Below are 27,432 nucleotides of genomic sequence, written 5' to 3'. Positions count from 1 at the left end.
GCTGGTCAGGTTGCGAATTGGATTGCAAACTGGCTTTGTGGTGGGAAGCAAAGATTGGCTGTGAGTGGGAGGATGTAAGTTGTGGTGTACCTCAGCAATCAGTACTCGGACCATTACGATTTGCATCAATGATTTGGATAATGGAGTTAAGAGTAAGCTTTCCATGTTTGCAGATGACACAAAGCTTGGAGGTAAGGTGGATAGCAGAGGGGATGGTGATCAGATATAGGAAAGTATTAATCCTTGCATAGATTGGGCAAAAGATTGGCAGATGGAATTTAACCTGAGCAAGTGTAAGGTGTTGGGGTTGGGAAGGAACAATGAAAATAGAGATTATAGGATGAGAGGGGTCATTTTTGAGCGTGTCACACAGGAGAAGGGTCTCGGGGTGGTTATAGATATGGGAGGTAAGCAGGCAGCACACTATCAGGCAGCTATAGGTAAAGCAAACAGGATTTTTGGTTGTATTCGGAGGAGGATCATTTATAAATCAAAAGAGGTGGTGTTAACGTTGTTCAGGAATTTAGTGAGGGCCATGTCTCGAGTATTTTGTGCAGTTTTGGTCACTACAACTCAGGAAGGACACATGCCATAGAGAGGGTTCAGCGCAGGGCTACTCGATTGATTCCGGGCCGAGCTGGACTCAGCTATGAGGAGCGGCTGAAGGAGACAGGGCTTTATACACTCGAAAGGAGGAGATATGATTGAGATGTTTAAGATAATGAAAGTTATCAATAAAATAAGTGCAGATGAATTATTTAACAACGTAGACCGTGATAGGACCAGGGGCCACAGCCTGAGAGTAGAGAATAAGAGAGTTAATTTAAGAACAGAGAGTCGTTAATGCCTGGAATGGCCTCCCTGGAAAGGTTGTGGCAGCAGAAAAAGTAGATAAGTTTAAATTCGAATTAGATCAGAAACTGGAAGTTATGGAGGTAGAAGGGTATGGGGATGTTGACAGGACTTTTAGGGAGTTTGACCATTGATGGGTGATTGTGTGCATGTGTCTGGAGTGTTGTTGGTTGGAGTCTTGTCAAGGGGTATTATGTGATTGATGTTGTGTGTTTTTAACCAAGCCCATGCCCCCTCCCCTGAGGGGAAGAAGAAAATGTAAGTAAGTAAGTAAATAAATCAATAAATAAATACAAAAATACAATAAAATAAAAGAAGATACAAAAACTACAAAAACTTTAAAATATAAATCATAAATAAAATATATACAATTAATTTTTAAAAATATTCCCCATTTTTTTGTTGGCTCTTGTGTAGATAAAGTAGTATGGTGTTCATGCAGGCATGATGGGCAGAATGGCCTCCACCTGTGTTAGATTTCCCTGTATTCCTTGTACGTACGTGTGTGTGTGTGTGTGTGTGTGTGTATTTATATATACATACCTACACACACACACACACACATACATACATACATACATACATACATACATACATACATATATATATATATATATATATATATATATATATATATATATATATATATATATATATATATATATATATATATATATATATATATATATATATATATATATATATATATATATATATATATATATATATATATATATATATATAGATATATATAGATATATATATATATATATATATATATATATATATATATATATATATATATATATATATATAGATATATATATACATATACATGTACACACCCACGTAGTTTGTTTCTTGTTTGTAACTTTTTCAACTCCAGCTTTACAAAATCTTTCCAATGTTTGCAGGAGTGATGAGGCTGTCGTGTCAATAAACCCTTTGAAGGAAGCACAGCTCAATGGTGAGTTTTGATTCTGAATCTTTTCTTTAAATGAATGAATTATCTCCGTCACAAGTATTTTGCATGTTTTTGGATGTTGAAGCACTTGTAAGAGAGACCTGAAAATGGTTGTTGTTTTATTCCCATTTCAATTTGCCGGCGGTGGTTGCTCGTTCCTCACGACAATGTCACAAACGACTTTCCTCTCACCACAGCAACCATTCTCATGCGTGCTGTGGTCATTTTGTTTTGATCCTCCAGCAATGCCATGGCAGTGTTTTAACAGCTTTACACCTCGCTTCCATTCCTGACAGTTCCCCACTGGGAATACCTTCTGACAATCAGCGTCACTACACTCTCTCTGGTACGTCAAAAACTGTCGCTCCAAAAGTTCCCTTCTGCCGTTCTTCATGTAAACGAAAACCTGCACTCAAATACGACCCCCTGGCACATGATGTGTTGGTGCGTTGCCTTTTGCAGTTGTAGCTTCTGAACCTCTTGATTTGGCATATTGTGACTTTTTACGATGGTGACCTGCATTATATGCTCTTCTATTTCCATGAAAAGGGAAGGAATTCTGTATGTAACCCCAGAACTTATTTTTATTGACATTGTGTGCACTGCACAGATTGTGGTTTATCGTCATCGAGGTATTGTCCACAAGATACCTCTTCATCTTCCTCTTCTCAAATGGCTTGATTTCCGATCATCAATTTGGTTTCAGACCAGGTCACTCTACCCTGGATATGCTGCTTCTGCTCTCGCAACAATGGATGGAGGTACTCGATGCCAGACATGGAATCAGAGCCATATCCCGAGACATATCGCGTGCTTTTGACATGGGCTGGCACCCTGTCCTGCTCACCAAACTCTCTTCCTATGGTATCCAAGGCCATCGCCACTCATGGCTCGCAGACTTCATCTCTTTCGCAGTCAACGTGTGGCCCGAAATGGAGTTCTCTCATCCCTCTTCCTGTCCAGGCTGGAGTACTTAAAGACAGTGTTCTGGGCCCTGTTCGTTTTTCTGGTTTTCATCAATGACCTCTCTGATTCTGTGGAAAATCCTCTTCATCTCAATGCTGATGACTCCACACCCTGTCGTACCATCTGTCATCCCTCAGATGTGCAAGCCGCAGCTTCTTCGCTCTCTGCAGATCTGGATAAAATCACAAACTTGTCTTAACACATGGAACATGTCTTTCAATCCTGACAAATCTCACACTCTCAGGATGTCTCTTTGAAAGGACAGTTTAGAACCCCCCCCCCATCTACTTTCTTAACAATCCTCCGGAAGAAGTCCTTTCATTCAAGGTTCTGGGTCACATCATCTGCCATGATCTTTCATGGGAAAGCCACATTTCCAACCTGGCCTCCAAAACCAGTCTTCGACTGGGAATCCTCCATCGTGCAAAGTCCTTTCTCAGCCCACCTGAGCTCCTGACCACAAACAAAACTTTCGTCCACAGCCTGATGGGAGTACTGCTTTCCCCTCTGGGCGGGTGCTCCTGCCTCGCACCTTCTTCGTGGAAACCATGGCATTTAGGATCATTGGTATCTCCCTCGATGAGGCTGTCTTTGGGTCTCTCACTCTCTCACCTACAGGCAGGTCGGTGGTCTTTCTGTCTTCTATCATCTCCTCTCCATAAGCCTGGTGTTGGCTTAGTGGTTAGGGCGGCGGCTTGGGATCCTAGGGTCCTGAGTTCAAGCTCCGTTTCCCGCTGAATTAAAATACACCAGGAGGTTGACTCAGCCTGTCATCCTTCCGAGGTCGGCAAAATGAGTACCAGTGTATTGGTAAGGGGGACACTGCATCAGCGGCATAGCTGTGTCCAAACCAATGATGCAACCAGCAGCCACAGGCTGCGAGCGAGATATATATATATATATATATATATATATATATATATATATATATATATATATATATATATATATATATATATATATATATATATATATATATATATATATATATATATATATATATATATATATATATATGGATATCTCCTTTCCAGTCTCGCTTTCCTTGCTCTGCCTGCGATATGACCCCACCACATTTCCGCAGTGCACTCAAGATTCGCGAATAACCCCCTTCTGGTAAAACTCCCAAAATCACGAATCACTGCTCACCTTCACTCTTTCATTCTTCTTTTTTCCTGCCTTTGGAATAAACTCCCCACTCTTTTCAATCCCATTCTTCCCTCCAGGCCTTCAAAACAGCTGTTCACCACCATCTCTTATCGTTCACCATCCAAATCCTCGATCTTTTCTACCCCCGTTAATCTACCATAAAGCCACCTCCTTAAAATTCCCTGCTTTCCTAACTGAAAGTCCCTGTAATGTCCATCTTGTAATCCCCATGCTCCCCGTCCCATCCCTCTCCCTTCCACAGATCTCCGAATTTCTCTGTCCCCCACTGTTTCGTCCTTCCCTCTCCTGCCCGTCTTCTCTTATACCCTCCCCCCCTTGGTGTGAGTTGTGTGTTCGCTCTCATATGAGCCCCAACGAGCCCTCATTCTTGTCACATACCCAACATGTCCCCCAAGTTTCATCCGAATCCGTCCTCAGCTGTCCGAATGCTGCAAATCGTCTCAGGTGGGCATGTTTTTGCAGAACCCTGGTTATTATTTTTTGGGGGAACAATTGAGGCAGCTGCCAGTTCCTTCTGCACCACTCAAATATCGGTATATGTCAGAAAAATGTTGCTTGCTTGGACCAAGATCACTCATTGGGATAACTCCGCTGGTGTTTATTAATTTTCTGAAATTTCTCTTTTTTGTTTGTGTTTCTCAGATGCAATGGTGGAGGTTCACTTTGAAGATCACCGTCCTTTCATGGTTGAATACTTTCACTCTCCCATCGAGATGGTGCGCACGTCCATTCTCCGCAGACCTATTTTTCTGGAACAGAGTAGGCAAAAACATGTCTCCTTTCAGAAATTAGAGTTGTGCTTTCCTGAGAAGAAAGGTGAGTACTAAAGGTAGACTACTAAGCTGAGTACCAGAGGCTTTGGAAAGACTGTGCAATGATCATGTCAGTCCACCAGACAATATTTTGTTTTCATGACATTTTTTCTGTCTCCAATGTAACAGCATTGTATTATTATTGTTATTATTATTCTTATTATCATTATTTTTCTTCGAGTTTCTCCTCATAATGCAAACCTATCCTGGAAGTATTTTCATTGTTCTTGCCAGCCAGCACTGCTTTGCATAGCAGAATGTGGTTTTTACCCCTCAGCCCGAATTGGGCTGAAAAAGGGGTATTGTCGTCACAGGCGTGGTCCGGGCGTCCGTCCGGGCGTCCGTCTGTCAACTTTTAGTTTCCGTCAATTTCGAGGAGAACGCCTTGCCTGATTAAATCAATTTTTGCAGGGTGTGTTGGGCTTGAGTAGAGGAAGGTTCCTTTCGAAAATGGGCGCGCTGCGATTTTCAATGTGGCCTCCATGGCAGCCATCTTGAAATTGGTTTCCGTCGATTTCGAGGAGAACGCCTTGTCCGATTAAATCCATTTTTGCAGTGTGTGTTGGGGCTGGGTAGAGGAAGGTTCCTTTTGATAATCAGTGCGATGCGATATCCAATATGGCGGCTAGGGCAGCCATCTTAAATTTGGTTTCCAGACAATAACTTGAGAACGGCTTGACAGATTGATTTTATGTTCATGGGGGTAAAACGGGGGTGGTAAGAGGAAGGTTCTTTTTGATATACAGCACAATCCGATATCCAATATGGCGGCTAGGGCAGCCATCTTGAATTTGGTTTCTGGACAATAACTTGAGAACGGCTTCACACATTGATTTTATTCTGGCGAGGTATAATGGGGTTGAGTAGAGGAAGGTTCCTTTCCAAAATGGGCATGCTGCGATTTTCACTGTGGCCGCCACGGCAGCCATCTTGAAATTGGTTTCCGTCAATTTCGCGGAGAACGCCTTATCCGATTAAATCCATTTTTGCTGGGTGTGTTGGGGTTGAGTAGAGGAAGATTCCTTTCGAAAATGGGCATGCTGCGATTTTCAATATGGCCACCATCTTGAAATTGGTTTACGTCAAGGGGCTCAGGGGTTATACCCCCTTTGCGGTGCTATTTTTATTATAATCTGTTGGCATTGCTTTGTCTGATTTTAAAACATGAATCCCTTTAATTATCGATACAATAACCTCAATTTGCTTTATTTTTTGCCGATCACCACAGTTTCAGATGCATTTGTTTTTCCCCCCACAATTATTCCTTTATCCTTTTCCTGAACAGAATCACCCATTCCTCAATTGATCTGTGTATGACAGGGTTGTGCAGACAGAGAAAATGTACTTCTCAACTGGACAGTCTGCTTTGATTCTTATCCATACAATACACTATCGAATGAAGAACTAGTCGTGCTCCTCAGGGGTTGTGTCATCACTGTTGTTGTTTTTGGTCCAATGAAGATTTGATACCAGACATCAGTTTCCCCTCGCTTATAGCAGTAGCGAGCATAGCTCGATCATCGTCCTTCCTGGTGATTCCATCCAGAGATATCATGATTCATGAAATCATTGTATGTGTAGATTCATAAAATCAAATTGATGCTCCGCAGGTGGGGCATTTGGTCACAAGTGTGCAGTCACACCATGGAACCTTGTGGTGGGTGCTCCGTTTGAGAGCATTAGCTTGGAGGCATTAAACTTCCCTCTGTATGTTTCATGAAGCGTTGGCAAGATATTGCCGACACCCTGAACAAATTAATGATTCTTTCCTTTCCCAACTCAAATCATGTCAGGCCTAGCCAACCGGTTCCTGAAAGACGTGGGCTAATCTTGCATGCTCTGAGCACAATTCGTCTTACTCAGAGACATGGTCTATGAACAGCTGGCTGGTCAAGAAGGAAATTTATGTCTAATTTCCAAAACGCACACACGCAAAAACACACACGCACACGCACGCACACACACATGTCTGAACACAATGGTGTTCTGTCCAATGAAATTTTTTTCTGTTACAATATCTGTTTTATGTTGATTTCCCTTCACCTCTCCAGCTTCTCTTAATATAAGTCAGGACATCGATGAGGATGATGACATCGATTGGAATACAAACCAGTGCTTTGAGGAGGGTGCTTCGGGAGGCAAGATGTTGGATTCCCAACAGTGTGGTACGAAAGTGAGTCCATTTAATGGATAAATGTAATTACAATGAATAAATAAAGTATAATTTGTGACATGAAGTATAATCTCACCAAATATAATGAGTAAAACCATCTTGAGGCTAAGTCCATGGGGCTTCTTAATTCCTATCATTGTAATTTTTTTCCATTCCCCCCCCCCCACCGCCCACTTCTCATCTTATCCCCTCATCCCTCTCCCCTCCTAAACCCATCCACTCATTCACTCATTATACTTCAGTCCTATTTTTCTTCCTCTTCCAAATCCTACTACGCAACTGAATTCACTTATGGTGTGTCCAAGTGATCGTCTTCATATTCCCCATTTTTATCCTCAGTCCATGTAAAGTTGTTGATTTCTGCCATTTAGCTCCAACGTGGACTTCTGTCACCACGATACACTCCTTCTGTCACCACGGACTACATCACGACACACCAATATTACATATTTTAATCGTTTTCCCACATTACAGCCAAGATGTTACAATATGACCTTTTGTTTTCTCTTTCAGGCTACTTCTCTATTGAAGAAGGCAATAAGTTGGGAGGATGCAGCAGACGTAAGTTTTTGTGTATGTGGAGATGACTGTGTTTTAACTGCTGAACCAATGGTTTAATTTACCTCTGAACTGTCCTGATGCAACTTTTGTCTGTGAAAGATGCTTGTTTATTTATCCCTGATGCTGTGAGTCTCTGTACAAGTTACAATTTTGTGGTTATAGCTTTTTGCGTAAGTTATCCGTTGTACAGGTTACAGAATGAATTTGTGTCATTTTCTTTTGTTTTTTATGTTTTTTTTTGTAGTTCCTAAAAGAACTTAAAAGGCTTCACGCACGATTTCGACACCCCAACGTTTGTAAGTGTGGATTTTACTCAAACTTATTGCACTATGATCAAAATATGTTACACATTGTTTTTCTTTGGCATGAATATTTCACTCATTACTCAACTGTTGACTTTTTAAAAAACTCAATCAAACCCAAAGTTCAAGTTTGCAAACACTCATTTAGATCCGTCTCTTTAGTCTCTGTCACAAAACGTCGGTGCTACTGAAGCAGCTTCCTGTGCAAGGATTATACTGGGTGGTTTCCCATTGTTTTTGTCCATTGTTTTTTTATTTTTTATTTTGTCCATTGGTCTTTTTCTGTCACAAATATATTTTTTGTTGTTGTTTTCGCTTATTTTGAAGGTGATGGGTGTGATGAAGGAGACGGCTTGATGAAGCATGAGGAAGTTGAGGTGAATACCCTGGTAAGCAAGATATTGGATTACCTACAGTGGGGTTAAAATGTATGAATTTGCTAAAATCGATCTTAAGGCCCAGTCACACCTTGACGTTTTAGCCAGGAATGGGAACGTATAAAAATGCACATAAAACGTTGGCGTACGCTGAAGTTTTGAGGTTTTTTAAAAAGTTTTTGTCATCTTCATAACGTGTTGGTCGTATGCATAACGTATTAGTAACGGGCACAGAACGTTTCGTTGTGTTAAAGATAACTTATACCAACAAATGCTTTGCCTGTTGTCGGCGTTCACAACCTATGTCCAACGATAGTTTAACTTCGTCATAGTGCGCTGCACGTATCGCCGACGAACTCGTGGCGTTCTCTGTTAAAAACCTGCCGCTCGCCGATTTAAATCATTACCGCCTGAAAATTGGAAGTGTCAACATCGCAGTCATACCTTGACGATTTAGCCAGCGTATGCCGACCAATGAAAAATGTGTCTAAAACGCTGGGACACGTCGAATACGGTATGGGTAAGTTGTGTATACGTTAGGAGCACGATGAAAAACAATGAAGTACGCTGGCATATTACGTGGTCCGTCTAGTACGTCGTGATATTTCAAGCATGCTGAAAATTTTACGACGTACTCGACGTATGGTTTACAAGTTCCGCACACGCTGGCATAAGTTCTCGGCACGCTCCGCAATCGTTTACACACGTCGGCCACACGTTACTTGTAAGTTACTTATAAGTCGAAACACGTCGAGGTAATGTTTAGCATAGCCGAAACTTAATTTTTAACCTCCGAGTAGCGTGCTTTGAACCTATGAGTAGCGTGCTTTGAACCTATCTGTAACGTATCTCAAAAGCACATTGGCGTATGTGGACGAATTTGATTGACGTCTTCCGGACGACCACAGAACTTACTGAACGTGTTTCTAACTTACAGCTACCGTATAATGGCGTATCGGCAGCGTTTAGGGGAATTGGTATATACAAATGGGCTTCACAAGAGGAACCCGTCAGTGTTCCAGACTCCATGTTGAGTAGATGTCAATGTCAGTAGCAGTAGCAGTAGTAGTAGTAGTAGCAGTAGTTTGAGAGAATTTAGTGATGTCGAGGTTATTAGTCGTAGTAGTAGTTCGAGAGAATTTAGTGATGTCGATGTTAGTAGTAGTAGTTGTAGTAGCAGTAGTAGTAGTTCGAGAGAATTTAGTGATGTCGATGTTGGTAGTAGTAGTTCGAGAGAATTTAGTGATGTCGATGTTAGTAGTAGTAGTAGTAGTAGTAGTGGTAGTAGTTCGAGAGAATTTAATGATGTCGACGTTATTAGTCGTAGTTCGAGAGAATTTAGTGATGTCGATGTTGGTAGTAGTAGTAGTAGTAGTAGTAGTAGTACTTTCGAGTAACGTGTTGCAAAGTGTGAACAACGTTCGTGTAGCGTGCTTACAAAACGTTACTCATAGGTTAGAAATAAGTTTCGGGTACGCTAAACATTACCTCGACGTGTTTCGACTTATGAGTAACTTACAAGTAACGTGTTTCAACGTGTGTCAACGATCGCATAACGTGCCTTCAACTCATGGCCAGCGTAGCGGAACGAGCGAGTCATACGCCGGCATACGTCGTAAAATTTCAAGCATGAAAAAATTCGAGGAAAACCCAAAAGTTCAACGTTTTTAAAGCCAGCGTACTACCACTTATGGCAGTGTTTTTCAGCGTGGTCTTAACATATACAAAACGTACCCATAACGTATTCGACGTGTACCAGCGTTTTACAAAAAATTTCCAAAAATCGGCATAAGCTGGCTAAAACGTCAAGGTGTGACTGGGCCTTTAAGCTTTCTCAATTCACAAATTCAAACACAAATTTGTCACAATATTGGAGATAGGCACCCATATTCTTTTAATTTATTACACTGTACTGTGGTTATTAGTGATTGACACCACAATCATTATTGAGTTGATGTGAAATAATCATTCAATCACAGCTGTATTATTTCTCATTTATTCCATTAGCATTGTTGTGAAGCTCTGTTTTTGCCTTTATCAGGTTGGGGACTGGAGGATCATCGCCAAAATCGCAAGAGGATTTTTTGGATTTGTATACAAAGCAACGAACATCAACTCTTCAGTGAAGGTATAAGCTGGTGGAATACTTCCTGTCTTCCATTCACTTTCTGGGAGCTGGAACAGCTCGTGGAAGAATTAGATAAACACAGTGGAGGGACTTGATGGAGGGACACATGGAGAAATAAAAAAAGGGATGGGATGATTCTCCTGAATCTGAATTTGTCTCCTTTATTTCTGTAAAGATGAAAGATACCTTCTATTTAGACTTACGGGCCCCACATCATTCCTGTGGAGGATTCCATCGTAAATGTAATTACAATGAACAAACTAGAATGGCACTCAGCCGAGCACCCACCTGCACCAGGCTGAATGGTTTACATCTTGGATCCCACTGATTGGCCGGATATGCATTCGGAGTTCAACCAAAATCGAATCGGCTTGTTCTTGTCACCTAACCAACTCATCCGCCAAGTTTTATCATAATCCGTTCGCAACTTTTTAAAATATCGTGCTATATATCGTTTTTGACCCGATCTCTCAATGGTGAAGAATCACTTGAACAATTAAAAAAATTATTGTTTCTGGATCAGCATTCGGATTTTCATCAAAATCGAATAAATTTGTCCTCGCACTCCAAACCCGTACACCACATTTCGTCCGGATCTGTCCACAACTTTTTTGAGATATCCTGCTCACAGACAGACAAACAAATAAGAAAGATGTGCACAGCACGATACTCGGAAATCCCAAAAGGAAATTTGATCTTAAAAAATTATGGTGGTTGAATTCAATGGCCAAATACGCCAATCCTCTTCAAATTTCAAGTCAATCAGATGAAAATTGACAATTTTTAGAAATTTGGCCAATGTTGACTTCAAAAATAATTGGTGCCGAATTCAGTGACCTGATTTGCAAATCCTCTTCAAATTCCAAGTCAATTGGATGGAAATTGAGGATTTTAATAATTTCACCCATGTTGTTGATCTTTTCACTTCAAAAATCAATGGGCTTCTTGCTTATGACAAACTTGACTGGTGAAGTTTTGTGAAGATTGGTTTTAAATTGTGACCGAGAGGCGATTGACAAACAGAAACAAACAGACACAGACAGACAGACAGAATAACAAAATCGACTGACCAATTTTATATATTTTTAATCGTTTTCCTACATTACAACTAAGATGTTACAATATGACCTTTTGTTTTCTCTTTCAGGCTACTTTGAAGAAGGCAATGAAGTTGGAGAAGGCAGAAGGCGTAAGTTAGTGTGAATGTGGAGATAACTGTATTTTATCTGCTGAACCAATGGTTTAATTTACCTCTGAATCTTTTGTCTGTGATAAATATTTGTCTGTTGGCCCCTGATGCTGTGAGTACCTCTGTGTTACAACTTTGTGGTTACAGCTATGGGGTAAGTTAACCTTTGTGCAGGTTATATCATGAATCTGTTTGATTTTCTTTTCTTCTTTTTCTTATTTTGTAGCTCTTGAAGGAAGCTGACATAATGAAGAGGCTTGATCATAAAAACATTGGTAAGTATTGATATCTTGCCATTGGAAGGGTCACACAAAATTTGCATGCTCATCATGTTGTTTGAAGGTGTTTGACTTTGAATGAGTTTCTTATGCCATCTTAACTTGTGCTCCACTATCTTGTTTCCCCACAGTGAAGTTGATTAATGTACAGGAATATCAGCAATGTAACCAAGTGGTCCTCATCATGGAGTATATGACTGGAGGTGAGGTTTCTAAAGTCATTTTGCTGAAAATCTACTGTTTGTGTCCATCGAGTTCACTTTTACTTGAGCAGAGAAATAATTTAGTCATTGGGAAATATGAATTATGATGTCCTGGTTGTTGGGACTTTTTAGGTTCATGCAGTGCTGTATATAAAGACAGTTTGGTCAACTGAAAAATAGGCACCATGTTTGCTCCCCAGTGAGCCGCGACCCATTGTGCACGCAGGACAAGAAAGATGGGAGCCGATACACATACTCATACTAATATGTTTATTGTTGCAGATCTCTGCAATTTACGAGTATGAATCTTTGTGATATCATGAATCGACACATTTTGTACCCTTTGAATTCCATCCAAAGATGATATTTTTAGTACTCTTCCTGTAATCACCGATTGAATTCAGGACACGCCGGCTGGCTTTCGGCTCCGGTTAAATTCAGAGGCTTTTCTCCCATTTGTGCAACTGCCCTGCAGAATCTATTCAATCACATTCTCCCTTCCAAGAGATCGAGCAGGCGATGTTCAACCATCTCGTGTCATCGTCCATCCTTTCCTCATTTTTTTGTATCTTCATTAACCCTCTTCTCAGTCTACCTCCTCATTTCCAGTTTCCTATACCTACTCTCTCTCTCCGCTCTCTCCGCTCTCTCCGCTCTCTCTCCTCTCTCTCCTCTCTCTCCTCTCTCACCTCTCCCCTCTCACCTCTCGCCTCTCCCCTCTCCCCTCTCCCCTGTCCCCTCCGCTCGTCTCTCTCTCTCTCCCCTCCGCTCTCTCTCCTCCGCTCTGTGTCTCTCCTCTCTCCCCTCTCCCCTCTCCCCTCTCCCCTCTCCCCTCTTCCCTCTTCCCTCTTCCCTCTTCTCTCTCTCTCTCTCTCTCTCTCTCTCTCTCTCTCTCTCTCTCTCTCTCTCTCTCTCTCTCTCTCTCTCTCTCTCTCTCCTCTGCTCTCTCTCTCCCCTCTGCTCTCTCTCTCTCCCTCCACTCTCTCTCTCCTCCGCTCTTCCTGTTTATTTGCTCCCTTCTTGTGTCCAACTGTGGCCTTTTATCACCTTGTTTTTCTACGACCTTCAATTTTGCAAGCAAAATTTATCCTTGTTTGTTTATCGTTTTCTGTACTCGTTCCTTTACTTTATTGTTCCTCTACTCATGTTTTCTTAAAAATGAATAATCTCATTGCTTTGCCTTTGTATGTTTCTGTCTGTTCGATGTGTGCAGATCCACTCTCTCACCGACTTGCTTTCCAGAAGAATTTTTCTCCAAATCTAGCATTAGGTATCATGAAGCAGGTGAGCTGCAAGGGCTTTCGGCCTCAGTGTGATGTTGATGTGTTTTGAAATATGACAGAAAGCATTGAATTCGAAATTGTAAAATCTTCAAAATCACATTCTGTATCCATGTTTTGATATTTTTTCTCCCCCTTCCAGATGGCTTCTGCTTTTGCATATATGCACAGCAAAAACATTGTGCATAGAGATATCAAGGTAACCAACTACACCAGTGTAGACCGTGATACGTTCTGTGTAACACTACAATGAAAACCATTTTATGTGCAGCACAGCAAGGAAGGAGTGGGGGTAGGAAGTTGAGGGGGCAGTAAATAACAAAATTTACATTGTTGGGTAATGACCCAAGTTGTTGGGTAATGTATGAAGGTTGAGGGGGTCGGGGTGGGGTGCTATCACATATCTACCCTTTCATTTTTATTACACGATTAGTTAGAGTAGACCTCCAATATAGCATGAAGGGAAGATATCAAAATGAAATACCGGTTCGAGTTTGGGTGCAGTCTGTGCAAAACAACCACCCACTGTCGCAGTGTGTACTTAATTTTAAGCTCACCTGGAACGCAGTTCTTATGGGATGGCGCGTCGTCCGTCCCTCTGTCTGTAAACATTTGTGACTTCTTCTCTGAAGCTGCACACACAATTTTGATGAAACTTGACCACAACCTTCATCACCCAGTATGTATCAAAGTTTGTTCACGACATTTAAAAGAATTGGGTCCAAGGGATTTTTCGGGAGGGGGGGGGGTTGTCTCCCCAAATATTTATTTGCTTTCTTCTCCGAAACCACCCACACAATTTCGATAAAACTTGACCACAACCTTTATCATCTAGGATGTACAAAAGTTTGTTCACGGCATTAAAATAAAAATCTATAGGTATTTACTTTCTTCCTCATTAGTGGGTCCCTGGTTATCTTATCCAGCCGCTTCCAGGTGAGCACCCAGGGGTATTGCCCCTATGTTATACAGTGCCTTCAGAAAGTATTCACACCCCTCGACTTTTGTCACATTTTGTTGTGTTACAGCCTGAATTTAAAATTCATCAACTTGAACTTTTTTGTCACCAATCCACACAAAAGACCCCATAATGACAAAGTGAAAATGTATTTTTCGACATTTTTACAAATGAATTTAAAATGAAAAGCTGAAATGTGTTGTTTCCATAAGTATTCAACCCCTTTGCTATGACACTCCAAATTGAGTTCAGGTACATCCAATTTCCTTTGATCATCCTTGAGATGTCTCCACAATTTCATTGGAGTCCACCTGTGGCCAATTCATATGATTGGACATGATTTATAAAGAAACACACCTTTCTATATCAGATCCCACAGTTGACTGTGCATGTCAGAGCAGAAACTCTGCCATGAAGTCCAAGAAACTGTCCATCAAACTCTGAGATAGAATTGTGAGGAGGCACAGATGTAGGGAATGGTACAAAACAATTTCTAGAGTGTTGAGAGTTCCCAAGAGCACAGTGAGCTCCATCAGTAGGACATGGAAAGAATATGAAACCACCCAGACACTTCCTATAGCCGGTCGTCCTTGGTCACAAGAATGACCTTGGTCAGGGAGGTGACCAAGAACACAATGACCACCCTGACAGAATGACAGAGTTGCTTGGATGAGATCGGCCAACCTGCCAGAAGGACAACAGTCTCTGCAGCACTTACAAATCTAGGCTTGATGGGGGAGTGTCCAGACGGAGGCCACTCCTGAGAAGAATGCACATGATCGCACGCCTGGAGTTTGCAAAAAGTTACGTGAAAGACTCTGCGAGCATGCGAGCATGAATACTTATTGACACAAGACATTTCAGCTTTTCATTTTTTATTTGTAAAAATTTTAAAAACACGTTTTCAATTTGTCATTAATCGAGTATTTTGTGTGGATCGGTGACAAAAAAAATCTCAATTTAATTTATTTTATATCCAGCCTTGTAACACAACAAGATATGACAAAAGTCGAGGGGTGTGAATACTTTCTGAATGCACTATATCTCTATTCACGGTGACATTGTGAAGATGTTATTGCACATTTTGTCCTTGATGGTTCCCATTTCTGTGATACTGATTGCAATCTGTGACACGTCTCTCCTCGAACTCTCAAAAATTGCCTTCCTGACATCCGCAAGCCTCATTCTACAATCTCAAACTTGTTGAAACAAAATCCACTTACACACGCTACGTTATGGTCACCTGTCCACTAATATTGTTCTTCCTCAACGTTTTACACCATGTTTGCGTTATTACCTAATGAGAGATCTCACTCTCCACTCCTCCTCATGTGATTATCTATGAAATGGATTGAAAAGCATTGCTGGACTAGATTGAGAAATTTCTCATCTGCTGTTCCACTGTTCCTGAACCCAATCTATTCATGGCAAATTAAAATCGCCCCCAATCAGTACTCTTCCCTTACCACATGCCTTTCGGAATTCTTAATAAACCTTTCTTCCACTGCACCAGGAGCCTCGTATACGTACCTAACTATTCTTCCATTCCTAATATCAATCCACACAGAACCCTCCACATTAATTTCTTTCTTCATATCACCCCTTTCTCTTGATATAACACAGTACTGCATTGTTATTTACCTCGATTGCTACAACTCCTGGTATTTTATCTTTCCTGTCACACATCGACATCTTGCAACTTTCTCGTCCTTTCCTATCGCTAAACCCAGTCTCACTTCCTGCAACTCTACTGTTCGTACTCTTCGCTGTCCACTCTGGCTTCGAGCTCCTCCATATTATAGTCGACTTGACGTTTCTATCTGTTCAATACCAAACCTATAAATGTCCTTTCCTATGAATTTTTAATGTTTATTTGGAATCATATGAGGTCCCAGAACAATTCGAGCTTGGTTGCCCAAATGGCAACTTTGGGCAATTCTGGTAATTTGCATAATCCAAGATGGCTACCGATCACCATCTCGAACATTTTATTTTTTACCTGCTCGTCCTAAAATGGTGTGTAATACCTCTTTTCAGGTTTTTTTGTTATGTATGTAGAATCCATTTCTGATGTTATTCTTACGATTACAGGTCTATCTCACTCGTTGAAGGTCAGATAAAGGTTAAATTTGATCTCGGGGTGGACAGCGAATTGAATCAACTTGATGAACATTAACGATTCACTTTATTCATGTTTTCTTCATGTGAAAAATATCACTAAAAGCTGGTATTCACAATTACATAAGTGTAGAATTATACAATAAGACGATAATTGTCATCTTCCCCAACTGAATCAGATTTGTGTATGCTCCCACTCATAATCGGGATCAGAAAGACCATCCTCATCCTCCTGGCCTTCGCTCTCCTGATTGGCACCCTCATCAAAATTCTCTTTCCCAACATCCTGATCTACATCATCCTCCTGATCTACATCATCCTCATAATCCTCCTCCGTATCGACGTACTCCTCATCTGTAGTTTGAACATCTCGTCTCTTTGAGTGTGGATTGCAGCAGCCATCTTCACCAGAGCAATTACAGTATGACGAACGTGAAAGATGTTCTTTGTGGCAGCCACACGCTTCAGTGATGCACTTCTTACTCTGTGCCCTACATTGACACCGGATCTCGTCAATTAGCCCTGGCGGTGCCGGGCCCCTTTAGCAGTGACAGGAACAGGGATATTATCCTGAATCTCCCATCCAAATTTTGTGAGATCAGCTGAATCATCAGGTGGAGCTTGGTGGTCTGCTGCTTTCCACAACATCACTTGTAAATGAGCCCTCAACACGTGTTGTGACAAGTAGGTCGTTGTTGGAGGAAGGGCCATCACTTTGGGACTTTTCTTCTTTTTGGTGAATAGCGTAAAGCAAGCAGATTCCATCGAAGTTCCCGGTACCTGACCATGATACTGTGCCTCAGTTACGGATAAGTCATCTGCGCCGTGACAACGCAGAGCAACTTCCCGACTCCACACATCATTTCGATCATCACAATAGTGTAATACAACAGCCTTGAAGGGTGGAACATCCTTGACATCCTTTCTTTCGCACTGTACCACTCTATCCCATCCATCGGGATGTTTAGGATTTTCAGGCTCACAAGATGCAGCACAAAACAAACATTGTTTCTTAAAATGAAACTCTTTTACTTGTGATCGTCTGATTCTGGCAGTTGGTGGTTCTTCGTTGTCTATAGAACCCTCCTTCCTCTTCTTATCCACAACTTTTTTGACATGATACTTGGAGGTGAATGAGCAGTGGCAGCCTTGATGAACTTCTACTAATGCCTCATCACCTTGCGAATCCAAAACATACTGCATTCTCGTAAGGGTTTCATCATCATGCTGCTCTGTTGCACATTCAATAAGTCTTGTTACTGCTTGTAGCTTGAATGTTCTTACTCGTACAGACTTGCTGCAGGTCAGGAGAAAGCATTTCCCAGTATCAGGCGCTGTATCGGTCATCTCGAATCATGCGAAATAAACACTAAAATTAGGAAGAAAATTGCACAAATGCATGCAAACTTTCAGCTATAACATTAAATATATATATATATATATATATATATATATATATATATATATATATATATATATATATATATATATATAATATTATGTAATATTATAATATTATAATATTTTTCATTGCCATTTCGTTGAAACATCCAATGGTTGTCCACACAGAGGTCAAATGTAACCTTGACCTGAACTTTTGCACGTGAGATTGACATGCAATCAAAAAAATAATATCTGAAATGGATTCTACACACCTGAAACCCTAAAACAGATGTATTACACACCATTCTAGGATTAGCGAGTCAGATGCTAAATTATCGAGATGGCGTTTGGTGGCCATCTTGGATTATGCAAATTACCAGAGTTGCCTGATGTTGCCATTTGGGCAACCAAGCTCAAATTGTTCTAGGTACCCATATGAATATAAATCGACGAAAAAAACTTCATCGGAAAGAGCATTTCTACGTTTAGGAAATGACAAATCGACTATTATTGTATAAAATCCTGACATCGGCATCGGATGTTTTTTGGGGGGGTTTTCTTTCTTCACTTTTCTCTTCCTGGAATTTTTTTTTCTGTCTGCCTTTCTCGTTCAAATTTGTATGTTTCTTTTAACATGTTGTATTATCAAAGATTTGATGTTTTTAAATTAGATTAATTTCTGTTTGTTCTCCAGCTTGGCAACATGCTTTGCAACGATCAGTTGGAGGTGAAGATAATCGACCTTGGCCTTGCTTTCGTTTCCACGCAAAGTAAACAACTTTATGACTTAAGAGGAACACAGGGTTATATGGCACCAGAGATCTTCTTCCACAATAGCTATACAGGTCCCCCAGCTGACGTATGGTCACTTGGAATCCTCTTCACCCAATTACTTATTGGACTGGAATTTGATGGACTTCAGATTATTAAAGTGAGTATTGTTCATCATGGTGTCATGATCGTTATCACAAAGACATGTCATCATTATTATGCACAGATTTGTTTTTTTTTCAACATAACCGCTCTTTCTAATTCTTATTTTGAAAGCAGAATCTGTACAGGAGATTGACAGTGCCAGCTGAGAGTGTCAGGGTATGATGCTAAGTGTGTTGTAAGTGAATGAAGGGGGTGTGAGAGTGTGGTGTGAAGGGGATCCTGATACTGAGGGTCTGGTGAGTGAAGAGTAGGGGCTGTGAAAGTGTGGTGTGAAGGAGATGCTGAGGGTGTGGTGAGTGAAGGGAGTGCTGAGGGATAGGTTGTCGTATTTCTGATGGTTTGGTGGTATTTCCTGTGGGTTTCGTGTTGTTTGGCTTGTTCAGCAGACACCATTATGGACACATTACTCATGGTGATGCTTTCGGTGTTGAGATCTGTTGTTGATGTTGATGTTGAGTGGAGATTTTGCTGGATATTCCGGTTTGGATGCCTGATATATTTTCTTCTCCTCTGTGGAATGAAACAAGTGATTGTTTCATCATTCACTTGTATTATCTATTGTAATTCTTGTTTGTTACATTTCGTTTTGACTGCCAAAGATTTGAGTTGTCACAAATTTATTTAATAAACCCATAGACTTAATATCCAATGATTGAGTTGAGAGCATTTGTTTTTTGGCTTATGAAGAAAACTTCTGTATTGTACGCCATAATTTATTTGATGAATCAAAATGTATTTTATTCGTTTCGAGTCAAGTCTTGGTTATTGCATCAGGGAGTTCTTGTTTGGAACGCGCTTATTATGTAAATGTAAGTATTTGATTGCGAGGAGGGGTCCAGATTCTGTCACAAATACATTTGTTTTGCTTCTTCACAGATGTCAGATGACTGCACAGCCTACAAAGTGGTGTACAATCCACCGCCATCTGCAAGTGAATCATTGGCTTCCCTTCTGACAGCGATGCTTCATGAGAAACCTGTGGAAAGACTCACTATGGAGGTGGGGGTTTAATACCGTTTTCTAACTGCAGCATTTGATTTGCATGAACAAGTATGTTCACAAATGCTGGGGTTACTGACCTGCTATTGTGGAGCAAAATGGTATTGCTCACTCGTGGAGGCATTTCCTGATCATGTTTATATTTGATTCCAACACATTGTTTTGCAGGAGATTTACAACCACGAGTGCTTCAGATCAAAGTTCCCCTGTAATTTTGAAGGTAAGCAGCCCTCATTTTTCAACTCTTTTAATATCTTCCGTTGGTATTGTTTCTCCGCAAGATGGAGCCTCATGGAAGAGCAAGGTGAAAGAGAGCAATTACTGATAATAGGGTAGCAGGGTAACTATTGGACAAAATAAACATGAACTTCCGGTTCTGGGTCTGAGTGTGTTCGACTTTGATTGCACAATGCCTCTTTCCAGTTTATAAAAGTTAAGTTTTCAGACCCGATCTGTCGTGTCTCTCAACCTTTTCATCCATGTGTTGTTATGTTTTTGCTTAATATTTCTGTGTTTAACTGTATCTTCTTGTGACATTTTGTCCCTGTGAATGTCTGGCCTACTCACCAAGGAAAATATCATGAAGATGGGGAAACAGCAGTCTGAGATGGTGGTGAACAACAGTCAGGAAGACCTGGAGAGAAGAATGAAATTTAAGAGTGAAGAAGAAGAAAGCAGTACGCGAGTTGAATTTCAGAGAAAATGGAGCAACAGCTTGGTTTGCATCAATGGGAGGACGAAATTCGTCCTGAGGAAATGCCCCGCTGAGTGCGGTGAGAAAAGCGGCAACATTGTTGTGGCGTCGCCAAGCACAAATACAAAGCAAGACAACGAACCGAGTTGACAAGAAATGTTGAGAGTTCCTTCTGACAATCATTGCAGTCCCCAGTGATGGAACTCTACTCCAAACAACAGGTCAGGATGACTGGAATGTAATTCTTAGGTACGTTTGGGCACCAAATCCGAACCCAAAGCTGAACCTAGTTCTGTCTAGTAACTGTCCCATACCTGTCCTCTTCTTAAAGGAAAATTCCTCCCAGCGTGTGACGTTCTTTCTGCAGGTGGAAAAACATTTCACAATCTTTCCTTTCTTTCCAGGTGGTTCCGATAATTGACTCCATTCTACTGATGTTGAACTCCGACAATCAAAACTTTTTTTTACTTTTCTGTCTGGATACTTTCTTGTCTGTTCTTTTCCAGATACTGCTGTTGTTTGAGGGCAGCCATGATGCAGGCTGGTGGCTGTCAGAGAAATATCTCCTCAATGTAACCTCTCCTACCCCTCTCAAATGTCTGATAATCTTGTCTTACTTTCCAGGTGACCTCATTAAATGCCTCCATGACTGCAGATCCGGAGGAACGACAATCATCGAAACATCTCACTTTCCAATCTGCTCCTCTTTTTTCTGCTCTTTTCTGGATATTTCTTTGAGAGCTGCCAGGATGCAGGCTGGTGACTGTCAGAGAAATATCTCCTCAATGTGACCTATCCTTTTTCCTCTCAAATGTCTGACAATCTTGCCATACTTTCCAGGTGACTTCATTGAATGCCTCCATGACTGCAGATCCGGAGGAACGACAATCATCGAAACATCTCACTTTCCAATCTGCTCCTCTTTTTCTGCTCTTTTCTGGATATTTCTTTGAGAGCTGCCAGGATGCAGGCTGGTGACTGTCAGAGAAATATCTCCTCAATGTGACCTATCCTTTTTCCTCTCAAATGTCTGACAATCTTGCCATACTTTCCAGGTGACTTCATTGAATGCCTCCATGACTGCAGATCCGGAGGAACGATAATCATCGAAACATCTCACTTTCCAATCTGCTCCTCTTTTTCTGCTCTTTTCTGGATATTTCTTTGAATGCTGCCATGATGCAGGCTGGTAGCTGTAAGAGAAATATCTCCTCAATGTGGCCCCGCACTAACTTCACCGACAATCTTCCTCCCATTTTTCTTTTATGGGTAGAACTTGGGCAAATGTTTTGGCTTAAGTGTTTTGGATTTGTCCACCCTTTCGTACCTAAGATTTCCAGTCATTGTGTTGTTGTTCAGTCTGCTGCCCTGCCATTCTGGTTCAGGGGGTCACAGCTTAAACCAATGAAGCCATTGTCGCTCCTGTGTGAAGTGGGGCCATCGCCGTGAAATATAAAACACACAGGAAAAGGCGCTCTGTGCTGAGGTGCGGCGGTGATGGTCATTTTTTAACCCTCGACCAGGCAAAGATCCCCAGGGGGTTAAACAGCACGGTAAGTATGCACGGCAGTTGAGTACTTCCCCCGAGTATGAGGTGGATCATCTGGTGGGGATGGTCACCCAAGTGTAGACAGTCACCCAACCAGTAGGGATCTAACCAGTGACATTCATTTTGAGGCCACTCTGGTTAGACCCCTACCTATAGAGTGACCATCCCTGTCATGTCAGTCATGACATTTGTTGGTTATTAAAGATTAATAATCCCATTAATGTTCTGGGCAGAGCTTGTAGCGAAGGTTCTGGGCGCAGATCAGAATCGATGCAGATGCCTTCTGGGAAGCCAAAAGCTTTGGCACTCTGTGAAGCTTGGGCCCTTTGCGAAGCTTTCATCATGTCGTGAAGCTTACTATGTTGCGAGGTTCATACTTGGAAAGCTTACATCGTGTCGTGAAGCTTACTGCATTGTGAAGTCCATGCCTGTGAAGCTTACATCGTGTCGTGAAGCTTACTGCGTTGTGAGGTTCATATCAAGCCACGAGGCCATCGGTGTGACCAGGCCCATGCTACGTTTTATCTACATCCAAGCGCTACTCATTGAGGAGGATTAAAGTGGTCAGTATATCTCTCTATGTAGCTGATTGGAAGACTTTATGTAGTAAGAAAGATTGGAATGTATTTTGTGTGTGTTTTCATGTCATCGCATTGCTCGTTGCGGACATTTGTGTCATTTGCATAACATGCTTCAACGCCATTTGAAGTCTGTTTGCTGTTCGTTTGATTTATTGTATTTGATTTATAGTGGAACTGCAATGCATTTCTGATGTATTGTTGTCACAAAACAACATCATTCCTTTACAGTTTCACGGAGCCTTTGGGAGCCTTTGGAAGCTCTTCGGAGCTTTCAGGGAGCTTTACAAAGCTTCATTGGGAATGAATAAATGGCCGAAGGCTTCTGCATGAACACTAATCCTTGTGTCTATATCTGCGTACGACATCCAACAAACCTGCGATACTACGATTACGAAACCCCGAACGGCAGATAAGCGATTGCTGTGGCTTTCTTGGTGTTGCTGCTGTGGCTGTGGCTTGCTGCTGTTATAATCCCCATCTTCATTTTGATTATTACCTGTTGTTCCTCCCCATTTATAAGCTATAATTTAGTCCAGTATACTTTATTCTACCAAAGTTAAATGACAAGAGTAGATTTTGAAGAGTGACGTCATAATTTTGTTGCACAATGTAGCAATCAAGTGGTCATTATATGTAAATTATGCTGTAGTATTACGTATATAGTGTGCATTGTGTGTTGTTGGCATAAATGTTTCTGAATTGAGGAGAATGGACTTTTAAAATAAAATATAAGACTTTATGACCCGTGATTTTCTCGAATGTCATAGCCAACGTGTGGCATTCAGCGGATTCCTTTCATCTCCTCTCCTTATCAAGGCTGGAGTGCCCCAAGTCAGTGTTCTGGGCCCAGTCGTATTCCTAATCTTCATCATTGAACTCTCTGACTCTCTGGACAATCCTCTTTATCTATTTTCTGATGACTCCACCCTCTGTCATGACGTCTCTCATCCTTCGGACAGGCAGGCTGCAGATTTGTTTGGATAATTCACTCGGTTTCGAGACCACGTTCAGTTCGTGTTCGCGGGCCTGCTGTCGGAGCTGAACCCAAAGCGCAAAGCTGGATGGCTGGGCACGTGGATTGGTACTCATGGCTGTGAGGTTTATAAAATGTTCACATGGGAGGAGACTGAGAAAGATGATGCCGACAAGAAACTCGATCATTTTGAAACGTATGTGTGACCGAGAAAGAACAAGCGGATCGCCCGGCACCGGCTCAAGCAGCAGAAACAAAAGAGTGGGGAGACCTTTTTTAACATTGTAAAGCACCTGAGGATTATGCTCATGGACTGCGAGTTTGCCAATCCCGCGGACATTCTAATAGATGTGATCATTGATGGCATTTTTTAATCCAAGGGTGCAAGAAAGGTTACTGGATCAAGGTAAAGGACTGTCAAAGCTAAGACTCTGGAGATTGGACAACAGTTTGAGTTGTCTCGTATGCAAATCCGCATCGTGCGGAATAAAGATAACTACAAATATGGAGGGTCAGCTATCACAGCTCAGAGCAAATCGCATCCCAAGCCTTGTGCCTCGTCATCGCAGCTGCAAGCATTGAAAGCATGCGGTCGGTCGATGTGGCAAGGATGAGCGGCATTTGTGGAACCAAGGGAAATGTCCTGCAGTAGGCTCTGCCTGTTCCTATTGCAAATGCCTGAACCATTGGATGTTGGTCTGCTATAGGTGACAGCAACTGGGCAAAATGCTCCTCGTCGATGCTGGCCAAAACAAGGAAGAACTACCTGAAGACAATTCGGAGGTTCTTGGGAGATACAAGGTTGACAACATCGGCATTCTAGCAGATGACAAATGGTCCTAGACTGTCAGAGTCAATGGCATTATGAACATTACCTTCCGTATTGATACAGGGGCAAGGTGCAATATACTTACATTCAGGGATTTTCAAAGACTACCAGTTAATACTGAACTTCACAAGTCTAAGTGAACCCTAAGAACTTGCTCCAACCACATCATTGGACCAATTGCTTCCACGGATCTTTCCCTGGAATTTGAGGGGAGGTCCGTAATAGCTTCATGCGAGCTGGTCAATCTGGATCAGGAGAACGTGATATCAGGGGAGACCGCTGAGAACCTTGGCCTCATTGCTCGACTGAGTTCCCTGGCAGGGATTCAGTCAGTGGATGATGAATCGGTTCCCCCAGAGCTACGAGATTTTCCCGACATCATCGGTACTTCAGGTACCCTACCAGGGGTCTACCGAATCAAAATACACACAACAGCCAATGGGGTTGGACATGCTGCACATTGGCAACCCGCTGCGCTAATCCCTAGGATCATAAATGAATTTAACAAGATAGTAGATAACGGTTTCATAACTCCAGTGGAGGAGCCAACCGAGTGGGTCAGTTCAATGGTAGCTGCAGTTCGCAATGGCAAGCTAAGAATATGTTTGGATCCTCGAGATCTTAACAAGGCCATTAAATGTGAACATTATCCCATGAAGACGGTGGAAGAGGTGGTCTCCAATATTCGAAAAGCCAACTTATTCTCAGTATTGGATGAAAAGAGTGGGTTTCCACACATTTTCCTGCATGAGGAGTCATCAAAACTGATGACCTTAAATACACCGATGGGTCGTTTTGGTTGGCTGCGGCTACCATTTGGGTTGAAATGTGCCCCAGAAATATTTCAGCGTATAATGGATCAAATGTTGGATGGCATTATTGGAGCCACAGCGATCATGGATGATATCTTGATTGCAGGACGAGATTGAGATCATCACGACAGCATTTTAAAGCAAGTCATGGAATGGGCTGCATCCCAGAACCTCAAATTGAACATGCAAAAATACAAAGTTCGCCAAAAGGAGGTTTAGTGTGTCGGGCATCTACTTACTGCAGACAGACCTCTCAAGTCTGACTTCTCAAGAACTGAAGCCCCGTAATATGCTTATTCTACGGAATAATGAAGAGGTGTGACGTTTCCTTGGATTAGCTGCTTTCCTGGCTAAATTTATTCCTCAACTGAGTGAAGTCAATATACCACTTCAAGCTTTACTGAGAGCTGATAGTATTTTTGACTGGCAACCTGTACAGAGCCAAGCTTTCCATAAACCATTGGATCTCTGCTGTCAGCAGCCTGTACTGAGATACTATGACGTGAAGGTACCAGTGGAGATCCATGCGGATGCAAGTCAAAGCGGTCTCGGTGGCGTCTTAATACACGAGGGGAAGCCGGTTGCATACACTTCGCGATCCCTCTCGGGGGTGGAACAACGGTATGCTCATATTGAAAAAGAAATGCTTGCAATCCTCCACGCCTGTATGAAATTCCACTGTCACATATTTGGCAAGACAGTGACTGCATTTATTGATCACAAACCACCTCAAGAGATTTTCAAAAAAACCTCTTCTCTCCGCTCCCATGTGCCTGCAGAGAATGCTGTTACGTCTGCAGTGGTACGATCTCGAGGTAGTGTATAAAAGTGGCAAAGACATGCAGCGCCCAGATACACTGTCTCGTGCTTTTCAGACTCACCAGTTGTCGGGACAAGAAGTCAATCTGGAGCAGATTTCCATGTTAGACTTCATCTCCATCACCAAGGAGAGGTATGTCCTGCTACAGGAACAGACACGACGAGAGTTACAACTTCTGTTGGATGTGAGCTACACTGGATGGCCCAGCTATCGAAATGAAGTGCCATTCCATTGAGACCATACTGGGATTGAAAGAGTGAGTTAGGTGTCTCTGATGGAATTATCTGTAAAGGTATGCATATAGTAGTACCACCTAGTCTCTGTCAGCACATGCTCTCCATCATACACAACTCTCATCTTAGTATTGTAAAGTGCAAACAGCTTGCTTGGGAAGTGCTCTATTAGCCAACAATGAACCGACAGATCGAAGAGGCAGTGAAAAACTGCACTACATGTGCAGATGCAAAATAAGCTTTCTTTGGGACCGCTCATACGGACATAGTTTCCAGATTTACCGTTCAACCAGGTCGCCGTGGACCTATTAGAGTTTGAGTCAAAACATTACATTTTGGTTGTCGATTATTATTCGAAATTTCTAGAGGAATGTGAGCTCAAGGATACGAGAAGCCGCACAATTATTGATGCTCTAAAATCCATCTTTGGTACACATGGTATACCTGAGGGTCTTAGGAGCAACAATGCATCTTTGTTAGTGTCCAAAGAGTTCAAATCGTTCTGTTTTTTGATTACGGCATTAACCAAACTACTTCCAGCTCTCGATTTGCTCATGCAAACGGTGAAGCTGAGAGAGCAGTGCAAACTGCAAAAAAATTGTTGGAAGAAAGTGGAGGACAAACATCTGGCTTTGTTAGACAACCGCACCACTCCCTTAGAAGAACTACACTTGTCCCCTGCACAGCTGTTGATGGATAGGAGGCCACGTAACAAGCTGCCTGCAAAGCGCAGCTTACTTGTACCAAAATCCAACAGCTTTCATGAGGTTAAACGGCATTTTGACATGGAAAAGATGAAGCAAAAGTTCTATCATGATCGAGTAGCACGAGAATGGCCACCTTTTCAGGGTGAGAAAGTCCGTATGGAACCTCTTCCTGGCACTAGAAAATGGGTTCCTGGTGAAATCGTACAAAAACACGAGTCCCCTCTGTCGCACGTGCTCCAAGCAGGAAACCATTATGTTGTTCCGCAGGAATCGCCAACATCTCTGATCTTCAAACAAGTTGGCCAACCACACTGGCTATGTGTCTGAGCCAGAGATGGGAAACACAGACGATGATGAACACAGTGATACTTCCTCCCCTTCTCTTTTACTAGCAATGGTGATCACTGCAATGTTTCTCCTTTGCCCCCTTCCCCTTCTAATACATCTCCTTTCCCCCCCCCCTTTTTCCCCCCACTGTTGTGCTGGATGAACAGCTCCACGAGCCTGTTCCTTCTACTACTCGCTCAATACTCAAGTGCATACCAAGAACTCCTCATGGGGAATCAGTTTGATTTTTTTTTCTGA

The 27,432-nt window shown here is 41.9% G+C and overlaps 1 protein-coding gene across 3 annotated transcripts in view; it reads left to right on the top strand.

Annotated features, from left to right (window-relative positions):
- Window positions 1-23,206, top strand: part of LOC147030958 (uncharacterized) — a 61,318-nt gene extending 38,112 nt beyond the window's left edge. The window contains exons 16-32 of one of the 3 annotated variants that reach the window (XR_015056587.1): window positions 1,767-1,819; window positions 4,595-4,768; window positions 6,816-6,937; window positions 7,451-7,498; window positions 7,743-7,794; window positions 8,128-8,189; window positions 10,219-10,305; window positions 11,453-11,494; window positions 11,721-11,769; window positions 11,904-11,975; window positions 13,189-13,259; window positions 13,398-13,454; window positions 18,409-18,645; window positions 19,527-19,649; window positions 19,818-19,869; window positions 20,221-22,455; window positions 22,702-23,206. Coding sequence is in view for 2 of the 3 variants with exons in the window: in XM_085875557.1 (XP_085731683.1) it covers window positions 1,767-1,819; window positions 4,595-4,768; window positions 6,816-6,937; window positions 7,451-7,498; window positions 7,743-7,794; window positions 8,128-8,189; window positions 10,219-10,305; window positions 11,453-11,494; window positions 11,721-11,769; window positions 11,904-11,975; window positions 13,189-13,259; window positions 13,398-13,454; window positions 18,409-18,645; window positions 19,527-19,649; window positions 19,818-19,869; window positions 22,702-22,781 (1,381 nt within the window). In the remaining variant the exon portion in view is untranslated. Of the gene's footprint in view, window positions 1-1,766; window positions 1,820-4,594; window positions 4,769-6,815; window positions 6,938-7,450; window positions 7,499-7,742; window positions 7,795-8,127; window positions 8,190-10,218; window positions 10,306-11,452; window positions 11,495-11,720; window positions 11,770-11,903; window positions 11,976-13,188; window positions 13,260-13,397; window positions 13,455-18,408; window positions 18,646-19,526; window positions 19,650-19,817; window positions 19,870-20,220 lie in introns of all 3 variants that reach the window. The other 2 variants (XM_085875557.1, XM_085875558.1) reach the window with 2 other exon arrangements.
- Window positions 23,207-27,432: the final 4,226 nt, after the last annotated feature.

This window comes from Eptatretus burgeri, chromosome 3 (assembly GCF_056783735.1).
Source record: "Eptatretus burgeri isolate ZD-2024b chromosome 3, Ebu_testis_v1, whole genome shotgun sequence".
Lineage (NCBI taxonomy): Eukaryota > Metazoa > Chordata > Myxini > Myxiniformes > Myxinidae > Eptatretus > Eptatretus burgeri.
Note: the sequence above shows the minus strand (reverse complement) of the source record. Positions and strands in the feature narration are given on the sequence as shown.